Source organism: Strigops habroptila, chromosome 8, assembly GCF_004027225.2.
Source record: "Strigops habroptila isolate Jane chromosome 8, bStrHab1.2.pri, whole genome shotgun sequence".
In the NCBI taxonomy this organism is placed as follows: domain Eukaryota; kingdom Metazoa; phylum Chordata; class Aves; order Psittaciformes; family Psittacidae; genus Strigops; species Strigops habroptila.
The window spans coordinates 4,858,461-4,881,255 of NC_044284.2; the positions used below are offsets into that span (position 1 = coordinate 4,858,461).

The window sequence follows — 22,795 nt, forward strand, 5'->3', positions numbered from 1 at the left end:
TGACTATCCATCCTTTAAATAAAAGCTATCCCCTACTGATCAACTGAAGAGTGGTACTACCATTTTCTAATGGGATATAAGCAACCGAATAAACAGACACAGCACACACACACCCCTGAGCTCAGCACAGACCTGACTAACAAGAGAGAAACAAGGCAGAGCAGCTCAGCAGTCCCACTGCTCTCAGCCCTACTTCCAGTGCCACAAGATTGGCTGGAAAAGAAGAATGAAGTTCTTGTTGAGCACAAGCACCCTTCTCTATGGATAACAAGGCTACAATATCAAATCAAATATATTCAGAAATAAAGCATGGAAGTGTACTCTCATTCATCAATTCTTTAACTGCCCTTAATATAATCATGAACAGTTTAGTTAACCACCTAGGACAGTCAACTGCAGCTTTCGTTCACCATAAATGCAGAGAAAGACCCCATGTATAACCCACAGTGTTAAGCCATTGGATGAGAAAAACTGTTTACATTTAAAACTTCCAAAGTAACTGCACTGTTGTATTTAAATGTTCTTTGAGATTATCCAGGAGATTACAAGGACTGTTGTTTAAAAAGTCTGTGCCAGCTGCTCTGTGTGTATATTAGGAGCATTACAAAGGCATCAAATACTCATTAGTGATGAGATCACCCTAACTAAGAAAACATATTAATACACATCTTGGATACAGACAGTTACACTGAGGTATGAGCCACAGGAGGAAGAATGCACCCCTGAGGAAGGAAGGGAACAGAGAGCATCGCAGTCATGGCAGGGTCCCATGGGAAGTGAGAAAGAGTACGAGCCCCTTCACTGGCACTACAGCAGGTTGCCACTAAATCTCAAATTGTACCAGTGATGGTCTATTTAACAAAACAGCATGGAGGACCTAACAAGAAATAGCAACTCAGAAATGGAGGAGTAATATCAGAAGACTTCAGACCAGGATAACTGATTGTTACCCACTTCAGGACACAAACCCTGGGATTAATTCCATTTAGGAAGCAGGAGCTATGCTGCATTGCTCTAAAATTTCTGCCATAAAATTGTCCTAGAGATGTAGTGTTACAGGGCCATGTCAGGATCAGACACCCAATGACTGGTTTAGAATGCGATTAAATGGGCAGAAGATGTAATGACTCTGTGCAGAAAGTAAACATCAACCCTTTCCAGGTTGTAGGGCTTGTAGGCCAGGAAGCAGCAAAATGAATCCTCGGAGAAACATTCCAGCAAGGTACCCTACCAGGGAGCACTTGGGCACCAGCATACAGGCTGGCACTGAGGAGCCCTACAGAAAACCATATTCCTTCTACTGCAACAGAGTATTGCTCCTTTCAAAAAGTCAAGGAAAGCAAGTGGAACAAGGAAGACAACAAAGGTATCAGAACTGATTCCACTTAATTAGTTCGGTCAATTAGAGCAAAAAACGTTTACTGCTCTAATTAAATTAATCCAGGCCAGTAGGCCAAAAAAGCATTGATTCATTGCTCAGGAATACTCCCCAATAAAGCCTGATTTCAGTCTTTCTTTGAGCACTTCCATCAAATAATAGACAGATACATGAATGCTTGACCTATAAAACCTTGTAAGTGCATTATTACTTCTTTGGAGAAAGAGGGAAGCTACATTCCCAGTTCTTCTCAAGGCAGGGGGGCTTCTTTGTTAGCAACAACCTTTACTTGAAATGTCCTGGACAATTTCTTTTGCTGAAAACTTTTGCTTGTGTGATGTTGAAACAACCAAAAGAATTAGCTGCTTAGGTTGTCTTCATTTCTTTAACAGCACCACCAAGCAGCTCAATACTCAGGACTGTTTCATTAGAATTCTTTTCTCCTGAATCATATCAATAAAGTTGAAGTTCAGTCTGGTATTCATAAGAGCTGACCTACAGGCTTCTTGCTGCAAATGGACTTTTGAGATCCAGTAAATGAAAGAGAGACCTAGAATTCAAGTAACTTTAGTTTTTAAAATCCTTTTATTCAAAACCAACCATCATGGTCTTACACACTGTTTTACTTTTTGCATGAAATTGCTTAAAAAAAACAACCCTAGCTTTGCTAATTTAAAAAAATAAAAGAGAATTGGGATTTCAAGAGAATTCACAAGCAACAGAACAGGGTCTTTTCCAGGACTGCTTTTATTTTTCTGCTACTGGCATGAAGCGTTCCTTATTCTAAGCATGTTAGTTACATGATTTTTTCCCCCCCTTGTTATAAAACCTATTACTGAAGTCAGCTGTCTTTGTAACAAGAGGCACTGGAGAAGCATTTGCCTAGGTGTTACAGTTTAGACAATTGTAATCCTTTCAAAAACCTCAACGAGTCCTTCCTACAATGCATATTTTAGCTCTCTTCTCTCTGTGATGATATGAGAGAGATCAAATGTTAGCGCTCAGTATGGCCATGAGGCACTACTTCAGCAAGAAAAACAACTACTCCTGGCCTAGTTCCAAAAAGCAACTGAGACAAGTGATATCCAAGGTAATCTCTGAACAGTTTTCTTGCCAATTTTCTCAAATACCTATTACTTTTTCGGCCTAAAGGAGAAAATATCTCATAGAACAATTAATTACTGCTTTGAATTCATTAGAGCTATAAAAGGAAGTTTTGCCAGACTGATCTAATGTTTCAAAGCACAAAAGGCAGAAAACCGGTAACTTTCACAAATTATATAGTTCAATGAATTATCTTCAAAGGTGAAGTCTGCCCTAATGCAAGAAACTGAAGCCACATATTAAACTTCTAACATGTTGCTCAAACTGTGCATGGGATGTAATGTAGTCCTATCTGCTAAGTTTTCTTCTAATGATGCAAGAAAAGAGCACATTTCACCTGAAAATCTTTTTGCCTACAGCTAAGTAAGAGTGTTCCATACTTCCCTCCCCCTTGCTTCGAGTATGACTGATTCTACTGCCTGTAAAATACAAATTTTAACTTATTTTTCTTTCAAATAAGGGTTGGCATGGCAGGAGAAGAGAGAGAAAAGAGAAGCAGCTCCATCAGTTAAGACACTCCTCAGGACATCATAACTAATTTATGACTTGCCAAAACTTCAACCAGCTTGCTCCTTATCCGAGATCACGAAGAACTTCTGCAGTTCAGCATCCAGGAGTCTAAACACAAACAAGGCAGGCAAAAAGTCTGACGGACCTTTAAATAAAACCTTTGCCATTTTCATGCCTCCAAAAAAGGGCAGGGGGGAGGTTTTGAAGAATTAATGAGATAACAGCAGCTAGCACTGATGTGATCCAACTACTTTAAAGCTATTATTTGAGCCCTCCAAACAGTCCTGCATGGAAGATGACAGGGCAGAACGCATCTGGTTTACTTATTAAGAGACCAAGATTAAGAGATGAAATAACTTGTGACGAGATCACAGAGAAAGTCACTAATCCAGATACAAGCCTTTCATCTTTCAGTCAAAAGCTGAGGCTCATAGGTTAGGCCTATGCATTTAATACACTTATGGCCATCAGGCCACGGGGACTCCACAAGAAGAATTGATCCAGCCATCGCTGGGCTCTTCTCCAGGAGCTTTGCTCATGGCCAAGGACAGGCCAGAGCTGGGAAGAATCGATTTGTCAGCCTGTAACTCACTCCACCCTCTCCCAGAGGTCCTTCAGACACGGGCATTTGCATTTAGTCACACACAGGGTGAACACACACACATGCCAGGTCTCACAGGGCAGCTGTGAGTTGGCTGTGTGAAAAGTGTGTCAGTCAGTGGCCAGGAGAAGACTCCACCACGGTCCTCAGACACAGCAGAGCACTTCCGTACCATTGCTGAGGCCTGAAGAACATGGCCTGAAGCCATGACATAGTGATGCTCAGTGGCCATTTACTCCCGCTGAGGCACACAACCTTGTGGAGGAACCAAATTTCAGCTTGACTTAGTAGCGTGAATCAAAATAGCTTGAGGAGAATCTCTAACAGAACAGATGTTTTGTTGCTCCATTTAAATGGAAATTAATAAAGGAAAGTTTTATTTATTCCAAAACAAACTGCATCAACCTTCCTTTCCAGACATAAGGCAAATTTGGTGATCTAGAAAGGGAAGAAAAAGAGGATGAGAAGATAACCACAAAATCAACTCTTCACCCACTCATGGCTTCAACTGTTAGTAAATTAATTAAAAATTAAAAAAAAAAAAAAAAACACCCCAACAACAAACCCAACCCAAAACACCAAACCTGTTCCAGAGGAAAGTAAAATTTTGCTGAAGAGGTAAAACAGCAACAAACCTTACAAATGTTCCCATCACCTAACTCCAAATTCCTTTACTTGTTACTTCTTCTATGCACTGCTTCCAATACAAGAGTAATGACATTTCCTGTTTAGTTCTTTCCATTCTTGACAGGTAAAGTCCTTTTTTTATTAACTGCCTATTTATTATTAACTATTATTTATTAACTGCTTCACAGCGTAGCAGCTGCCCAATAAGGGAACAATAGCTCCATCCTATAAAGTACACTTGAAAATATGAAGAAAATCTCACTGTGCTTGGAGCGGCTACACTTTATCAGAGTTATTTAAAACCTTTGTTTTTGTCACCTGGTGTCAAAATTTATCCTTGCTGAAATACCACTGACTTAAAACAAGTTTACACCAAAGAGGAATCCAATTCAATGCCTTCAGGTAATGAAACATGGCGCAGAATCTCTGCACTAAATATATATTTTTCACTGCAAATTCATCTCTCCTGTGACTTACAGCCTGAGGGGCTTCAGTTCCTTTTCTTGTCATTAGCTACAGAGGATGAAATTACTTCTCTTTGAAAAGGAATATATCCGAACCCTCTATTTTCTCTACACTATACCATAACCAGTAGTAAACCAACAGCATTGATCCATGCAAATATATTTCAGTGCAAAAAGCTTATAAATGACTTGCAGAAACTCAATACATTTTTCATGTGCAAGTAACAACTGCTTTTCTAACAGCAGATGCTCCATTTCTTGTTGAGACACCCTAGTGTCTCTAGTTAACTGAATATGCTCTTTTCATTTTTTTATTAAAGAGATCAAGGATTTGTGTTATTTTTAAGATAAATGACAAATGGAGAAGCTAAGAAAGAGTTAAGAAGGGCCTACACTACAGAAAGGATATTAAAAGATCTATAAAGCAAAATCCCAATTCCCTTTGGAAAACAAAAGAATTATTTTTAGAACAGTATTTATATAATAATTATGTGATGCTTAGGACTTGTTAAAGACAAGTTTCTCCTTAAAAAACTTCAATAAACTTCCATAGAAAGACAAGGATTAATGCCATTCACCTGTCCATGCCATAACATTTTCTGCAAAACTACTTTTCATCAGTTGAGTACTTCCTTCCAGAGACACTAACGCTGCCATTTGCCTGCATCTATACAAGTACTGCATTATGGGCTTGATATTTCTTAGGATTCTTTCAGCATCATCCAGAGTTAGTTTTAGTTAAAGAACCAGACTTTCGTGTTTACCCATCAATGAAAACTTCAGCAAAGCACTTAGATACACACTCAGTTGTTTTGCTGAATCAGGATCCACAACCCAACATCCTACTGCTCCATGCGGGCGCAGAACTCTGCTGAAATCCAACTGTTTTTAGCTTCAGAGCCTTGCTGGTACAGGAAAAATGCAGTTTGCTGAGTTCAAACCATTCCAAGTCCGTGATACCATTACCTCTTCTAAAATAACCTTCCTCTGTATCCTGATGCTCAAAAGTTCTTCAGAATTTTTGCGTGGTTTTGGAAGATAAAAATACTATTTATACATAAACCACACAGAAATAGCATACGATCTGACTCAATTGAGCTGCTCGAAAGACAGGCAGAAAACCAGACTAAAACCCCACATTTACACAGGAACAGATCAACAAACATCAGTGCTAAGGAAACATAACTCAAGAGGACCTAGAGATTTAGTCTAGCTTCCCAGTTTTGATCAGTCTTTGTATTTAAATTGCTCACTTAAGTATACCATTTACTGCTTGAAAGGTATTACTTCTTTTGTGTGAAATCAAGATTAACTATCAATATTTTTTCTGTCTATTTTGGCTTCTCAAAGCTATCTCACCTAGCTGACTGACATGAAGTCAGGAATTCATCATTCAGCTCCCTATCAGATGAGCAGCTGACATGGAGATGCTTCAAATCACCATCATGGTGCTGAAAGGATAAAAAAAAAGAAAAAGAAAAATGAGAACATCTTCCACCATTACAAGCTCATCAGTGGTTCTTAATTAGTATTTCTCAGAACTGAGAGCATGACAGGCTCTCACTAAAAGAGCATGCCAGCAGCACAGGTAGGAGACAAGCAAGGCACAGCACACAAACCAGTCCTCTGCTCCTCTAACTCTTCTCTCAGCTTGCAAGTCATGCTCAGACTGCTGGTTAATCTCGTCCTCCAAAAGACTGCCTAATCAGACCATAAAGGGACAGGACTGAGTGGTTTTTCAATGGAGGCAAAAGTTGGCTGATTATAGAATCACAGAATCAACCAGGTTGGAAAAGACCGTTCAGATCATCGAGCCCAACCGTTACCCCAGGGCTGTCAAGCCCAGCACTAAGCCATGCCCCTAAGGGCAAACTGATCCCCCCTCATGGCTGCCCCTCATGATCTCCACTCACAGCCACCCCTCATCTGCCCCCTCATAGTGACCCACACCATAGAGCTGCCGGCCCTACCCCTCATAGCCCATGGCCACCCCTCACGGCCCATGGCTGCCCCTCATCTCACCTCACAATCTCCCCTCACAACCACCCCAGCACTCCCCTCATGGCCTCTCCCGCTCTCTCCTCACCCCTCATGGCTGCCCCTGCTCTCCCCTCACCCCTCATGGCCACCCCCGCTCTCTCCTCACAATCTCCCCACCACTCCCCTCATGGCTGCCCCTGCTCTCCCCTCACCATCTCCCCTCACTCCTCATGGCCACCCCTCCTGTCCCCTCATGATCTCCCCTCATGACTGCCCCACCTCTCCCCTCATGATCTTCCCTCATGGCCGCACCTGCTCTCCCCTCACAGTCTCCCCTCACAACTGCCCCACCACTCCCCTCATGGTCGCCCCTGCTCTCCCCTCACTCCTCATGGCCGCCCCTCCTGTCCCCTCACAATCTCTCCTCACGACCGCCCGACCTCTCCCCTCATGATCTTCCCTCATGGCTGTCCCTCTTGTCCCCTCACAGTCTCCCCTCATCCCTCACAGCCACCCCTGCTCTCCCCTCACTATCTCCCCTCACCTCTCACAGCCACCCCTGCTCTCCCCTCATGACGAGCGTGAATTCCTGCATCCTATATGGAATAACCCTATGGAAATATACGGAGCTGGGACCGACCGGCGAGGAAGCAGCTTTGCTGCAAAAGACCAGAGAGTTCTGGTGAACCGCAGTGGAAAACACGAGTCAGCTGTATGCCCCTGTGGTACAGAAGAATGGCTGCACATGGGTGTATTAGCAAGTGTAGCCGGCAGGCTTATGGAATTTATTATTTCCCTCTATCTAGCATTTCTGACAACATTTCTAGAGTATTGTGCCCAGTCTCAAACATAAGAGGAGTGCCACAGAAGGCTAGGCTGAGTCTGATAGTTCCATCTGATCAGCTTCACTGCATCGCTTAATGATTATGAGAAAGAACTGAAGGAAAAGGGAGGTGGAGAGTGAAATCTCTACCCATTCACAGCTTGCAAACAGTCTGTGCTTTACTTCAGCCCTAATAATTCAAGGTCAACCTCTGTCCCTTGGTTCTCATCCTCTAACCACAATTTAAACAAACAAAAACCCCCACACCTCTGGCAACAAATATACTGAGGAAAAAATAAAACTTACCATTTAATTACATTGGGGAAATACCCAGCAAACACTGTTTAAAACAAAGAAATTTGTGAGAGTGACTCCCAGCATATATATTTTTAGATCATGTCCTTTACCTTCCAGTGGAAGGACTTTCTATCATACTTTGAAGGATCCTATATAGCTTTTGGAAACACCATGCTCAAGGTCAGGGGAAGTTCCTCTTCAAAGAAAACCAAAGAAGATGTCATGACAAGGCCTGTTTCTTCCCGTTGTTATGCTTATTAACATGGCACCCATCACCACCATATCTGGGGGGCATACACTAGATACAAGCAAAGAGCCTTATTGCAAATGAAGCACACATGCTCTGAACAACGCAAGATTACTTATAAGAACAAGTATGCAGAAAGAAAGAAAAAAAGCTGGGATAACAATAGAGAGCTAGCGAATAAAGAGCTGTTGAAAGAAAACCATAGAGACAGACCTAAAATAAGCAGATAAACCAGTATGCGCAGTCTTACAGTAAATGCGTAAATTCTTCAATATACCCAGTTCTTACAGTCTCTCCATCAGCCTGACCACAACCACAAAACTCCATGAAGGGATAAAAAAAATCAGAGCAATTTCCACCCTTAAAAGCTGATCAGTGGTTCCTAATTAGTATTTCTCTGAACCTTTCACAAGAACCCTTACAGCCCCTACAGGAGGGCTTCACAAGGAGAGAGGTGTCTACAAGGAAGGCACAGGAAACACCAAATATGAGGGAAGGAGAATACAGCTGCATGGGTGAATTCAGGTTGGTATCGACACCACGGCTGCGCTGCTTTGTCAGCAGCAGGAATGATTTGCACTGCCGGTGGATCTACCCCAGGAGGCTGGAATGAGACCCTGGGCCACTGCCCATCTGCAGGCTCCATCACCTTTCTATCTTCTTTCCAGCGCAACAGTAAAGCAGGAAAGAAAAAGGAAAAAAAAAAAGAAGTAGTTTAAAACACATTCCCATTCCTTTGTGGAAGAACTTAGCTTGTTGAAGGTTTGGCCCTCAGGGTCTAGGGCAGCTATGTGTTTCAGCTGCCCTCCAATCAGACAGACATCATGCACCCAATTGCACAAATTTGCCAGCAAGTAAAATAAATACATTTCAGACTTTGATTTAAGCCACATTAGGACAGAATATTTTTGCTCCTAAGACTACAAAGCCAGACTTGCTTATGAGGTTATCCAAGGCTGTAGCGTGTGCAGTTCTGAGTGTTTATGTGGAGTTCCTACTGCAGGTTGCCAGACCTTAGTTTAAGCCCACTTCAAAAACATAATTCCTTCAGATGGGCAGGTAGCTTGCCAGCAGTTCTCCTCTCCATCCTTCCTTGGACTTTCCATGGGGAAGAAAAGGCTCATAGTAATCAAGGTTTTCTTTGCAGCCTTTTCCTGTACAATTAAAACTGTGTAAATAAGAGCTTACAAGAAATCTGTGTACAAGCTAAAAGTAAATCAGATTCAGGTAAGCATTTAGCTACATACATCTGAGCAGTAAGAGGGGGTAGAGGAATAGACAAATATTCTTTGAATACTTATGCAGACCGTTTTCAATGCAACATTAGTGAGGTGTATTCTTCCAGCTATTATCATGAAAAACATGCAATTTTGTAGCTTGGGTTTGAATATGCATCTCTGTGCATCATGCCATCCAACACGCAGGGATTTTTTGAGATAGATTTCACACATTAGTACCTTAAAAAGCAAGAATGGAAAGAAAACAAAACATGAACACAGATTCTGTCTAGAAGATCACCTCTATCTAAAAAGATAACAATGCTGAAGGTACTGGAATGCCAGCAACAAAACCTAGACCAACAGCAGCAGTGTCAGTGTAGGACTGGCAAACAAGAGAAAGGTGTGTTCTCCTGCAGCAGCCTCACTGCTTCAGAAACCAGGAGTTAGCTGGAAAAAGGCTCAATATATAAAACTGAACACCCTCGGGAGGTGGCATGCTGCCCCCTGCCTCCCCCAGGCTTCACCACAGGCACGCGGGGATTTCATTTATACTTCTTAGTCTTATTTATACTCCTCAGTTTTATTTATACTGGCCTGGTAATGGTTCAAGCGTGAACAAGCAGGGGTTTTGTACACTGGCAACTAAGAGCCGAGCCTGCGGTCCCCTGGCCATCATGCTGACAACAGCTCACGGGCATCTGCCACACGACTAGAACGTGCTGCTTGCTCCCACCTCTATTTTGCCTATAGACACAAACTCCCTGCATTTAAAGTATAATTGTTTAGGTTAACAGGACTACTAACAGAAAAACACTGCAAAAGCTCTATCTAAACAACCTTCAGAGAACAGTCCTTCCTTGGTTGTAAGGATCAGCCTGAGATCTCTCCCACACACATGCACTTCATCAGAGTCCATCAGTTCTTTATTGCTTTTATCTTACTGTACTCTGTAAAGGACATTAAGTAGATGTTCTCATTAAGAATTTATTGCAAAAATAAAAAGCATGGAAGAAAACCAAACCCACAGGACAGGTACAGTGCGAAACCACAATCACAGTGCTCCCTCACCTCCTCCTAACAAACTGTGACCCTTTCCATTCCCTTCTGCTATCTTCTTCCCATGCAGATAGTGGGAAGAATGAGTCTCCAAAAAAGAAATAACTGAAGCTAGCCCTGCTCTGAGCAGGGAGCTGGACTATACTTCCAGAGGTCACTTCCAGCCAAAATTGTTCTACTAGTCTACTTATGAATAAGCATCTGATCAAATCCAAGGCCATAGTGCCTTTTTAAGAGTTTGTTTCAAGAATAGCTGCCAGAGGAAAACAGAGAACTAGGGAGTAAAACCAAAAAAACCACAATAAACTTCAGGACAGACATGCTAATAACTAGCAGCAGTACTATGCTTGGTAACACTTTTAAATTAGTGGGTTAGTTAAAGCTGGCATTAAGAGGTAAGCTGACTTCTTAGACCAGCAATCTTTTCAGCAGCGAAAGGGAATTGTGGTTGTGATCAATTAAAACAGTTTTTATTTTCTTCACTGGCACCTTCTTTTAAAGCCGATTTTTACGCATCTCTAAACTCAGATTCACTCCCAGCAATCACTCTTCTCAGCCAAGACCAGCATTCACATCCTCAGCTCAAGCCGCAGACGCACTCAGACACACCCTGTATTGCTACAAGTTCATCTGGAATGAAGCGATTGCAAAACCTTAGCATCATGTACTATTAAACAATCGAAGTTACTAATGTTGGATGGATGCCCTCAGGAGGTCAAGCCCAGAGAAAGTCCCACAAGGCTTGAGGGCTTGAAACAACATAGTTTTCCATGCTGACGATGAAAAGAAGCCAAATTGTAACACATTTAATTGCTCAGCCCTGTCTCTTCCAAAGCTGGTCATCTTTTCCACGGTGAGGACATCTCAAATTTAAGCAAGCCATCTGTCCGCTGTCCATTTTTCCCACTATCTCATTTTGACTAACTGTATATCCACTTGGCCTCCTCTCCAATGACCCACACTGTATGCTGGACACATAAGAAGAGGCTTCCCCTTGCAACCACAGGAAGAAGTTTGATAAACAAACATACCAAGAAGAATCACTTCAGCACTTGAAGAAACTACAATATAGGTACTTGAACTGTACAGATCTCTCTCTGTCACAAGTTACTGTAACAGAGTTTTTATTTTTATGGATTAAAATAAAGGGGACTTCATTCTAGATTACAGCCCTTGAAGGCAGCACTGAGCTGAAAAGAGGTAGACCCTTTCAGCCCAGCTCTGGAGAGAGACCCCAGCTCAGCTTCACCAGCACAACCCTGCATCCAAGGGAGCAAATCCAGCCTCTTGGCAGAGCTAATAGCTCCACAGCATCACATACTGGCAGAGCTACCCTGCTTCCACTCCCAAAGGCTTCCACAGCAACCTTCCCCTTTATAATCTATGTGCACCACACACTTCTCTTTTTTAATTTTTTTAAATAAACAATTACAAGAATAATTTACATTTACTACTGCAGTTCTTTAATGATTTTAAAGGGGAAAATGGGTGCAAGAAAACGCTCTCACAGGAACAGCACTGTTCCTCACATCACCGTACCAGCAGTTATAATCACAATAGTTTATATAAAACCCAGCTGACCTACATTTTTCCAGCATGAAAAAGTATTTTTGATCAATAATTCTGAATATATACAATAAGTTCCAATGAATGTATGATTTACATAATGCCACCTACCTGCAGCTGCAAAGCACAAAATCATCAAAGCAAACACTGAAGTCGCACAACTTGAAGACATTTTTGTCAATGCTGTATCTTCTCAAATCAGCTCCCTTTGTAGCTCTTCATGTAGATTTACTTCCTTTGAAATCTGTGGTATGTTTTGAAATCAAATCTTCCAGACTTTTAATTGCCTACAGAAAAAAAGTAAAAATACATTCGAATACAAATATCACTTACAGAAGCGTTAACAGGTATTTAAAATTATCTCTCTTGTAATAAGAGAAACAGAATTCTTTCTTTAAGGACTGCTAAAGGAGTCCATTTTACATTGCCAGATACCCCAGGTACTGACACCTCGGCACTCTTCCCTCTCCTGCACTTCTGTGCAGCTGCTGCTCTTTCATATTCTACATTGGGCAAGTTGTGATCTTCTTGGAAGTGAAACCCCAGAGTTCTTTCTGTCAACTGAAGCCTGCCAATAGTACTCGTAGCTTCAGACGTTTATTTTAAGTATTCAGACCTTCTCTGGGATATATAAACATTAGTTTGCTTATTTATCTGTTGTTACCTTTATTACACCACAATGTTTCACGTGTGCTTTAGTTGGTTTACCAGTAACACAATAGATTTACCTCATTATTTCTCAGTATCACAAATTATGAAAACTCTTCAAGGCCACTTGACAATAAACACAAAGCTGGTCAGAATTATTATTTTAAGAAATTTCAAGACATGATATACCAGGTCAGTAAAACAACTTAAATATGCTATACAAACAAATGGCGATACAGCTGATACAGCTGATGCCCACGGGCATTAAAAGCATAGGAAATTCTGACCACAGAATGCACACTGCAGATTCTTGAGGGGAAACACTAACTAGATGTGCAATATCCTCTTCCACTTTTTTAATCTATTCTCAGTCATTTAGAGGTCTGGAATGAGACTATAGACCAAGCAGGTAAGGAACCAGGATGTTGGTACTGTATTCAATCTAATACAAATCTTACCTACTTTACTTCACTATTAGCCTTCAGGAGCAGGCAGTAACAGATGGTGCCCCAGCAACCACTAACACTCACCACAAAGCAATGCAGGCAATTAGTAACAACCATCACGGGGCTAAGTGAGAGCAGAACGTTGAGTCAGGACCAACATCTGAACCGCAACAACATGAATACCGTTCAAAACGTTCTCGCTGACACTAAACTGGACTGAAGTGCAAAGACAAAAGGCTAGGCTCTGTTGTACAGCATGTGCTGCGCACAATCAAGTCTGCATGAGGAAAACCTGCACCTAGACCTGCACTTCAAGACACCTACTCACAGCACTGCTATGCCTACGAGGAAGACACTAGAAACTCCTTTGCAGAGCTTCTCCACAGGTTAGCTGGCAGAGCCAGCAGTGCCCTGTGAAGAGGGAGCTGCAGCCACGCACCAGGAAAGGGCTGTTGGTGCCCAAGGGTAGAACTATGGCCTCCAGCAGATCTTTCCCTCAGCACCCAGCTCCTAGCACCTCTGACAGGTCTTGGCAGTGCCCCAGATCCTACCTGCATGGAATAAGAGCCTGGGAGTGGCTCTGTAGGGTGCTGGAGCACCCAGACACCACATTGCCACAGGACAGGAATGAGGCAAGAAAGGAGCTGAATATCTATCACAACACAGGGTTTCATGCAGGTCACTTTCAAGCTCAGCATCCCATAAGGAACACATTTACTTTTGTTCCCTGCTGGCTTTTGACATGATATTTTAGGCTGAAAATGTGTAACTGGTTCTCTCTCATGTGTAACTCCTCACGGCCTCCCTTTCCACTGGCTCAGAAACATTGTCGTACCACAACAGTGAATGAAGAGAAACGCTAGTTCTGCTAACACTGCCTAGTAATCTTTATCTTCTACCTGCTGGTGCTTAATCTGGGGAAAAGGAGTTTAGTCTTCATTCTGAAGAGGTACACGTCACTTTGCACAGTGTAAAAAAGATCTGGGTATCTTGTTATCTGCTATTCATGAAGTTATGTATGATTAATGTCTGACTGGATACCCCAAACTTTTCCATCAAATTCAGACTGTGATAATCTGTGAAAATATTTAGTCATACTAACCTAAAACTTTGACCCCAAGAATTAAGAGCCTATCCTGGGACATTTAAAGTAACCTTAGCCACAAAGCCAACCCCAAACTGCGTTTTTGTTCTCTGCCATGCATTATCCTTTTCGAAGTTGACCATGAATTTAGGAAAAGAGATTAATTAATTTAAGAGAAAAATGTTTCAATAAATAAAAAAGAAATACCTACTTATATATCATCCACATAACACCACCACTTCTGTATCATTTCACTTATTCTATCTTAAAATGTAGCACTGTTAGTGAGGTTGAATGTTTCATCACTTACAAGTTCTCCAGCACAGACTATTCTTTGCTAGGACCAACACCACCACACAATACGACTGAGGTAGTAAGACACTGCAACGAATTTCTATCATTAAGAGCAAGACAAACAACACAGCCTCTTAAAGCAGCAACAGTCCACCCTAAAAACCCAAATGAGCATGATTTACCTAAAGATTTCTTCCACAACATTTAGTAGAAGATGGATTCATTTTGAAGAAAAAAGTTCTGGAGAAGGATGAACACACACACAAACACAATTCTAGAGAGAGCTCAAAACAGGAAAACCTCAGAAAACAGCAGCTTCCTTGGGCAATTTATAAGGCTTGTAAAAATTACTCATCCTGAACCTACTGGAAGCATTCAGGGAGTTCCTAGATATCTCACATCTCTCCCTAGAGTGTAAGGTTATATAGCTAAACCCTCAAATCCATGAGGGATATCAAACCTTGTGGTAAATTAAGGTAAACAGGAATAATAAATTGTTGACAAGTGTTGGGCAATCCTGTAATACAGAAGGTAACCTTAATCCTGTAATACAGAAGGTATTCAGGTAACCTGAAAATCCAAACCCCAGGTTTCATGCCAGAATGGCAAGCCATAAGGAATTCATGACTTCCACTGGCCAGTCAAGCACAGGGAGTTGGCAACTGGTGCTGTTAATGGTGACATGGACCTTGTCTAGGCTAGAAAGAATTAGTCTCTGCAAGTCCCTTCCAGCCAACGTGTATTTCATGTTGACAAACGAAGTGGGTTTTGGCAATAAGAATTCTATACGCTACCTTGTCCCCTGAACAATAAAAGCTGCATCACCATGTAGATGTGGCACTTAGGGACATGGCTTAGTGGTAGACTTGGCAGTGCTGGGTTAACAGTTGGACTCTATCATCTGAAAGGTCTTTTCCGACCTAAACCATTCTATGATTCTATAGTGAACATCATTTGGGAAGTCAAATGTAAGATGGAATCATTTTTTGCTATTTCTCTAGATAAAAAGAAAACTACTCAGTGAGAGTATTCGGCTGATAACTCCATTTTTAAATGCTGCCATAAAGAAAAAACACCAAATAGGGCAAATCTTGAGGTTTCTAGCCAGTGTCAGCTATAAAAGACCACCACAATGTCCTGCAAGATGTTGTTCATAAGAACTCTGACACTTGAGTTCCTGATGTATAACCCTTCAACAACAAACAAAACAGAAATCAGAAGAGCAACTATAGCACAAATACTCACTAATAAACTAAACAGGAAAACACAAGCCTTTACTTAGATCACTCTTCCACCAGCATGAACCTCATTCTTCAGTGAGCTTTTTGTAAGGCACACAGCTGTTTAGAAATAGGGAGCACAGGGAAAGAACTGGAGATCAAGCAACGCTGACAAGAATCCCATTCTGTGCCAACAACCTATGGATGTTAAAAGGCCAGTTACCATTTGTGCAATGACTGCTACAGCTGAACCCAGGCCACCATTCAACTTTGATTTGAGAAAAGTTATTTAAAAGGGAGAGAGAACACACACATTGCCATCTCTTTGTAAAACCAAGAGAGTCATTTGATTCCTACCACAAGCCCCTAACCTTTACAAGGTGTAAGTCGGAGCAGGCAGTATATGAAGGGAAAGCCCTAAGCTTCTACACTGATTCTGCCAGCTCATGAAGGGTGAAATAGTGGAGACTTAAAATTAGGAAGGGTTTTCTAAAGAAAGAGATCACTTGCTTGAAGATATGCATTCACAAACTTAAAAAGGAGGGCAAATTCCAAATCTTGAAAAACAATGTGAAAAGGTGACAAACTGACAGCAAGTTTCATGAATTTAGGACGGATGATATCCAAACTGCCAGCTACACAGCAGCAATTCTAGTCAAAACGCACAGAAAAAAGACTACTAGTAATTCATTTAAGAATAAAGTTATAAGCAGGCAATTTGTCAGTATTTTGGAAAACCTTATCATCCTCACCTGTGATAGATGTCAGCTATGAAGCTGCTATTATTTGACCATCTGCCAGTACCAAAAAGAAACAAGTCAAAATATAGCTGTGGTGCACAACATGCCAAATTTTGCTTCAATGTGAAACCTGCAAACTACGAAAGTCCACAGAACAGGGGGACATTTCCTTTGAAATGAAAGAAGAAATCTGCGCAAAAGGATCAGGAACCTAAACTATTTATCCAAGCAGCAAACACAAGTGCTAGCCCATTGGAGATTCAAAAGAAATTTCCAAGAGAATCATCTTTTCCTTTGGGGTATGTCCGGGTGGCTATTTCTGTAACCGAGGTCACGAAAGGGCATATTAAAAGTATAACCAAAAAAATCCCAATGAAGAAGAGGAAGAGAAGATGACATGAGAGTTCAGGTTTTCTAAACATTTCATGCCAATGCTTTATACTACTACGAGCTGCAAGAAAAGCTGGCAAAAGAGGGCATCTGCAGCCAGAGCCATTGGAGACTCTGCCTAAGAGGCACATTTTCCCTGCAGTTTGCTGTCACAAAGGCCACTGGTCCTGAAAAAAAGTGATGGTCTAAAAGGCACAAAAGAGCCAATTTTGTTGAGAAGTATCATTTTGCAGATGCAATCAGGAATGAGTGCTACCGGGAACATCAGGAAGAATCTTACTACTACTAGATTTTATTATGTTTGAAAGAAGATTGGGGGAAACACATTTTGAAGCGCATGAGGACAAGAGGAGGAAGTATGAGGTTTTAATGTGGTCTGAAGGAGGAGCCTCTAATGTCCATGAGTATTTTAATACATAAGAGGGACAGGACACTGCTCTAAATGTGAATTTCTACAAATGAAAATGACAAAGTGTAAGCCCTAGGATTAAGCTCTGTCTTCAAAACATTTGAGCAACTTTCTACTCAGGCTGTTTCTGTACTTCTAGCAAAACACCCATTACAAATTACTCTTGGCATCAGCGGTCGCCTTAGTTTCAGTTTTTACCACTGGTCTTCTGCTGGTCAGTTTAATTTTGCCTACTTTTTCAAAGCTTCTCTGCACAGCCCCACCTAGCAATATATGTGCCTGCAAGTGGCCACAGCCACAGATTTGGAGGTGTTTCTGTTTCCTATTAAAAGGCTTCTATACCATAGGAATTTGCCACATTTATTGCTGAATTGCATTCTTATTGCTTTATTTTTCCCTTTTATTTCTGTTCCCTTAAGCCTTTTCCCCAATAGTCACCATCTGTTTCTTTAATCACCACCTACCTTTCCCATACAAGTTCTTCCCTTGCCTTAACTCTATCCTCCTTGTTGTCTAACCTTTTCCTTAACTGCCTGAAGAATAACTTCCACTTCCTCTCCTCCTTATCAACAGGGACTCTGGTAATTCCCTCCTCTTTCCATGCACGGTGCCAGAGGTTGCACAGCTCTCTACAACACTGATAACAAACAACTTCTCTAGCAAAGCGAGCCAAAAATCCTCCTCCTCTAAGTCACATCACAAGTCCCACCGAAGTGCATGGGGATACTAGAGTGAAGCCAGCAGGATCTGTCCCTTTTGTTGTTTTGCCATAGCAACGTGAACCCAAGTTTCTAGGCCATCCAAGGCAGCCTTCACAGCCAAAGCTTTTTCACTTTTTGTTTGTTTGCTTTATGCATGGCAACCATTTCACTCAACTAGGTTTTCTCCCATTGCTCCATGTTGGTTCCCTATGAATACTTGCAGGCCATGCAGAAGTGAAAAAGGCAATCATTTGTAATCAAGCTCAAGCTCAGTAAAAGAAAAACAAACCCCCACAAATGGTTAACTACACCAGCAGCTCTTTCAAAACCTCTTCTATTCCTAGAGTTGTAGAGTTTATTTATAACCCTACTCCGATTAAATATGCATTTTAGCAGATTTCTTTTTTATTAGATCAGATTTATCCTCTGTCAGTTCTGCATGATTTGGACACATGCAGGTCAGAAAGCTAATAGGGTTAGAAAATATTAATGCGGAACTGAAAATTTATATCTGTTTTTTTTAATGCCTACGTCCAAGGCATATACATGAAGTTCCACCATTCAGAACTCAAAACAGTAACTTATTCATAAACCATTAAGGGGACAGATTCTGTTTTAGAATCAAAGTGATTTCATTTCAGGGAATATATGAATAGTAATCAAGAAAAAAAGTCCTGACATATCAAAAGCCCAGGGAAGAACTAACTCTGATGGGCTGCACTTCACATGCTGCTGTGCTCGTAATGGGACATTTCAACAAGTCACAGTTAAAGGCTATGGGAACTGGCCAAGCGCCAAGGGAAGATGTTTTATGCCATTTAGCAATTGTGCCCCTCTATTCCATGTGACTTTTGTTTCAACATTTTGTTTATTTATTTTCTTATTAATGCATTACAATGCAGCCTGCCAAATTACAGGAAGCCACAAAATATACACAAATGAGTCCATAAAAGATGTGAAACCATTCCACCCTTTTAGTAACGGTTCACCAAGGTTGGTTTTGTTACCTGGTACGTATTTTGCCCACAGCTGGCACAGCTGGCATGAAGCTCTGGTTTGGATGAGGGTGTCTGTTATCAGTATAATTTCATAACCAACTTCCCCTTCAGCTGCCTAACATGTTTCTTTTTCATCACCTGACTTGAACTGCTGTGAGTTTAGATCAGAAAAATAAAGTCATGGCACCAGACACTGTGGAAGTTTCAGCTGAATAATCATTGCACAATATAGCACAAAAGAGACGATCTACAGAAACAGGATAAAAATCATTCTGTTCTATGTTCCCAGCACTTCCCTTCCCCCAAACACAGGCAGGTATGCAGCTAGATCTTCCTAGGCTGAGGGGCAAGGTTTTGCTTACCAAGTGTAAACAAGAGAATAGCCTCTTACAGGATCAGGATGTAGCAGGCTTTCAATAGGTGGAAGGGAAGGAAGTGCACTTGGGAGTCTTTTGGTGGAGGGAGTTCACAAGACTCTTCCACGAGGAGAAGGCTGGAACAGATTCCTTTTTGACAACAGCAGAAATTCCTAGAGGTTACCATATCCATACAGAAGGAAGCACACAAGGCACTGAAGACAGAGTTTAACAAGACCAGCATCCTACGTTTAACTTGAATACCAAATCAGATCTTTTCTACTTTAATGTAGAGCACTTGGGGGCATCTTGTTTCAGACCATCTCTAAAGGGAAGGGGGAAAACAAGATGTTGGGATGCTGTACTGTTCTTACACTATCATGGCTCCAGCAATCTGCAATCTAGTACCAGCTTCAGCCCCACATTTTCTGTGCAACTCACAGTCTATTCTTTCACAGTCAAAAAAGTGGTAGCAGGACCTTGATGTGCTCACAGCAGCCTCCCCATAACAACCATCTAGGAAGACAACACTGGTTTAGGGAGTTCTGCTTCCATCTTCTAATGATGGATAAAAAACATGCCACTGCTCTTCTGTCAGGGAATACCAGTGGCACAATTATATGCCATGTTCCTGGTGAACATTCAGGTACTGCAAGGAGTCAAAAAGCAGAGACTTCTAGAAAGGTACATACATAAAGACTGGGTTAAAGTTTTCATGGGAGCCCAAGAAATCTATGATTCTCCTATCTACATTTAAATAAACCTTGGGTACCAAATGAACTCAACCAGTAATATCTCACCACAACTAACAGGAGCCAGGCTAATGTTTTTTAAATGGGACTTGCTGTTTCTGAAAAGCTTACCCTGAACTAAAAACATTTCTAGAGCACAGGAATCTTCAGGCTGAACAAGATGATCGTAAATTGCACAAAACAAAACTCTACAACTTTTCCTCCTCATAGTTAAATTTATATGGCCTAATTACTTTATTTTTTTATGGTTTCTAATTGGAAACATAATAGGTTTCCTGGCACTGGACTATCTTACTCTACACAAACACAGTAGCAGCCAACAACCTCAAACAAATCTCATTTATCTTAGGTTTTACTTGGCTCCGTTTCTAATTGCACACCTAACCTAAACAGATAACAGCTCTAATGTACCTATCAAGACAGATATAACTCTAGGGAAGGTATCTCCTTGTGGAGAAGGAGCCGCAGCAGGAAGGAAAGTTACCAACAACTCAGCAAGGCTTCTTCCACTCAGGGTAAAAGCTTTCAGCAAATTGTTCTGTCAGTGAGTGCTTGATGCTGTGTTTTTTTCACGACTAAACTGCAAACCCTTAGCCCTTAATAACAGAAATAATAGATAATTATTTCTAGTATCTAGAAATAATCCAGCTGGAACCTTCCTATCGGAAAAAAGTAAAATCAATCTCAGCTGGATTTAAAATCTTGAAATGACCCTTAAACATTTAGAAAAGTGGTTCTGAAACCATGGCCCAAAAATACCTGAAAGTCTCTGGGTTAATCGTGAGAAACCCACAAGGGGTAATACTGAAAAGCAAGACCATAGCATTAAGCATAAACCTGCTATATAAGGGTGCAATCCTCTGGGAGGGGGAAGAGGGAGGAGAGGAGAAAGGTGGACAGCAAATTGAACAGGATCGAAAACCAGCATTTCCCATTACAGGGGAATTGGACAAGGTGATACAAATCAGCCCTTCCCATTGCCACTGGCCACAAGATACTCTAAGATGTAAAGTAACAGCTTAATATTTTAACTAGTAGGTACTTTAAAGTTAACCACATGCATTATCAAAACCAAATTTTGGGGAAGGGGGGGGAAAGGAGGGTACTGAATTTTGCTCTCTAGAATAAAGCACACTCAAGAAAGAAGGCAGATTAACAGATTATCTCTTTGGGTTGCCAAACAAGAAGATAAATGCATTTATCTAGAGTTAGCTGTTAGCCACTACATTTGCAGATGTGAACCTGGAAGATAAGAAACTTCTCCCACACAAATAGAGAAGGCCTCAAACTGCCTCACAGTTCAAAGAATGAGTCAAAAGGAGCTGCTTCGCTTTGTGTAGGGGTAATGTACCCTCTCCCCAGTTGTCAGCCAGATAACCAGTGGAATTTAATTTCTTGGGCAGAGAAACACATTCAGGATGAGGGAAAAAAAATTCATAACAAATTATCATTCGTAAGCACTGTGATGAGGATTTGTTTCAATCAAGACACACATCACTGGCATGTTCTACTACCATAGTTCTCAATCACATGTAAAATACGGCTCTAGTCTAACAAACAACTTCTATAAATCTAGGACGAAAGAGGACATAGAGGTCTTCAATCCACCTCCAGCTTCTTGGCAAAGAAATACATGTATTCAGCACATCTATACTATACACTCAGCTCACTGGATAGGTTGGGATTTTTTTATTTGTCCCCAACTCACAATAAACGCACACTGGTGTCCAACAGAAAATGCCCGTGCTTACAAAGGAAATCGGAGCATAAGTGCATTGGCATTCTTTATTCTTTTTCAGAATCACTAATGACAGCTTATATATCACAGCCCCTATTGCCTTCCGTGCAGAAAAACAACCTATACATGTTAGCTCTATAATTAACCTGTTTCAGACCCATGACCTCTAGATAAGCTATTCTCCTGCAATCTAAATAGGTCTCTTGCAAGGTCACAACTAAACTTATCTAAAAGAGGGGCCCTCTCCAGCTGATTCCCAAAATCTTACATATTGAGACAGAAAGAAAAAATAAATCTGAACTTGGCCAATGAGTGTATTGAAATTAGACAGACTATTAAAGTGCTAAATGTAATGCAATTATATTTGTTAAAATGAGCTATCTCTGTTTGTTGTTAAAATGCTATTCACAGACCGAACATGAAATATTGATTTTCACATTTTCCTCAATTCATTTATTTCATTATAAATACCACATAAAATAGCACATTTTGCCAAACATCAGTATTTGTAAGGAGTACAACAATATTAACAGCTACAGGGCAATATAGAAACTGTTCTCTGCTGAATTTGACAAACCTATTTAGATACTCAAGGTCTTAAAAGTTGTTCTTCTTTAAAAAAAAAATCTATTTTGCCAGAGTGGAAATAAAAAATGTGGGATATACACGAAGTAGCAGCTTTAAAGTCCCTCTTTCAGTGATTTCCAGAGATGTGTAAATCTATTTCCTTTTGGCTACCACAGAGTTAATTGTTGCTGTAATAGCACAAGAAATGCTGCTCTATTGGACGACTGCCAGCACATAAAAATGTGAATCCACAGTTACAGATAAAGCAATTCCAATTGCACTGCTTCTTTGCTAGTATATTTTTATGGTAAAACATGCTTCTATTCATGAAGTGGCTAAAAACTAGCATACTGCTGTTAATCACCACAAATATTACTGCTGTCCAAGAAATGCCTATGTATAATAGACAAATATGTTGTGGAACTAGATCAAAAGTAATGTGATCGCAAAGATATCTGCAATCAGTGTCCCACAGAGTATTTTCTGAGATTTACAACTGCCCAAGACTTGGTAATTCAGATCTTAATTGAGAACAGAATATTATTGGAGATATCAAACAAAAGAGTTCTAAGACAACTT

General features: G+C 40.9%; 1 protein-coding gene across 4 annotated transcripts in view; it reads right to left on the bottom strand.

Moving 5' to 3' along the window:
• Window positions 1-22,795, bottom strand: part of TGFBR3 (transforming growth factor beta receptor 3) — a 120,164-nt gene that overhangs the window by 93,819 nt on the left and 3,550 nt on the right. For all 4 annotated transcript variants that reach the window (XM_030494307.2, XM_030494306.1, XM_030494304.1 and 1 more), the window contains exon 2: window positions 11,985-12,160. In XM_030494307.2, coding sequence (XP_030350167.1) covers window positions 11,985-12,045 — 61 coding nt within the window. In that variant the 5' untranslated portion in view covers window positions 12,046-12,160. The remainder of the gene's footprint in view (window positions 1-11,984; window positions 12,161-22,795) is intronic.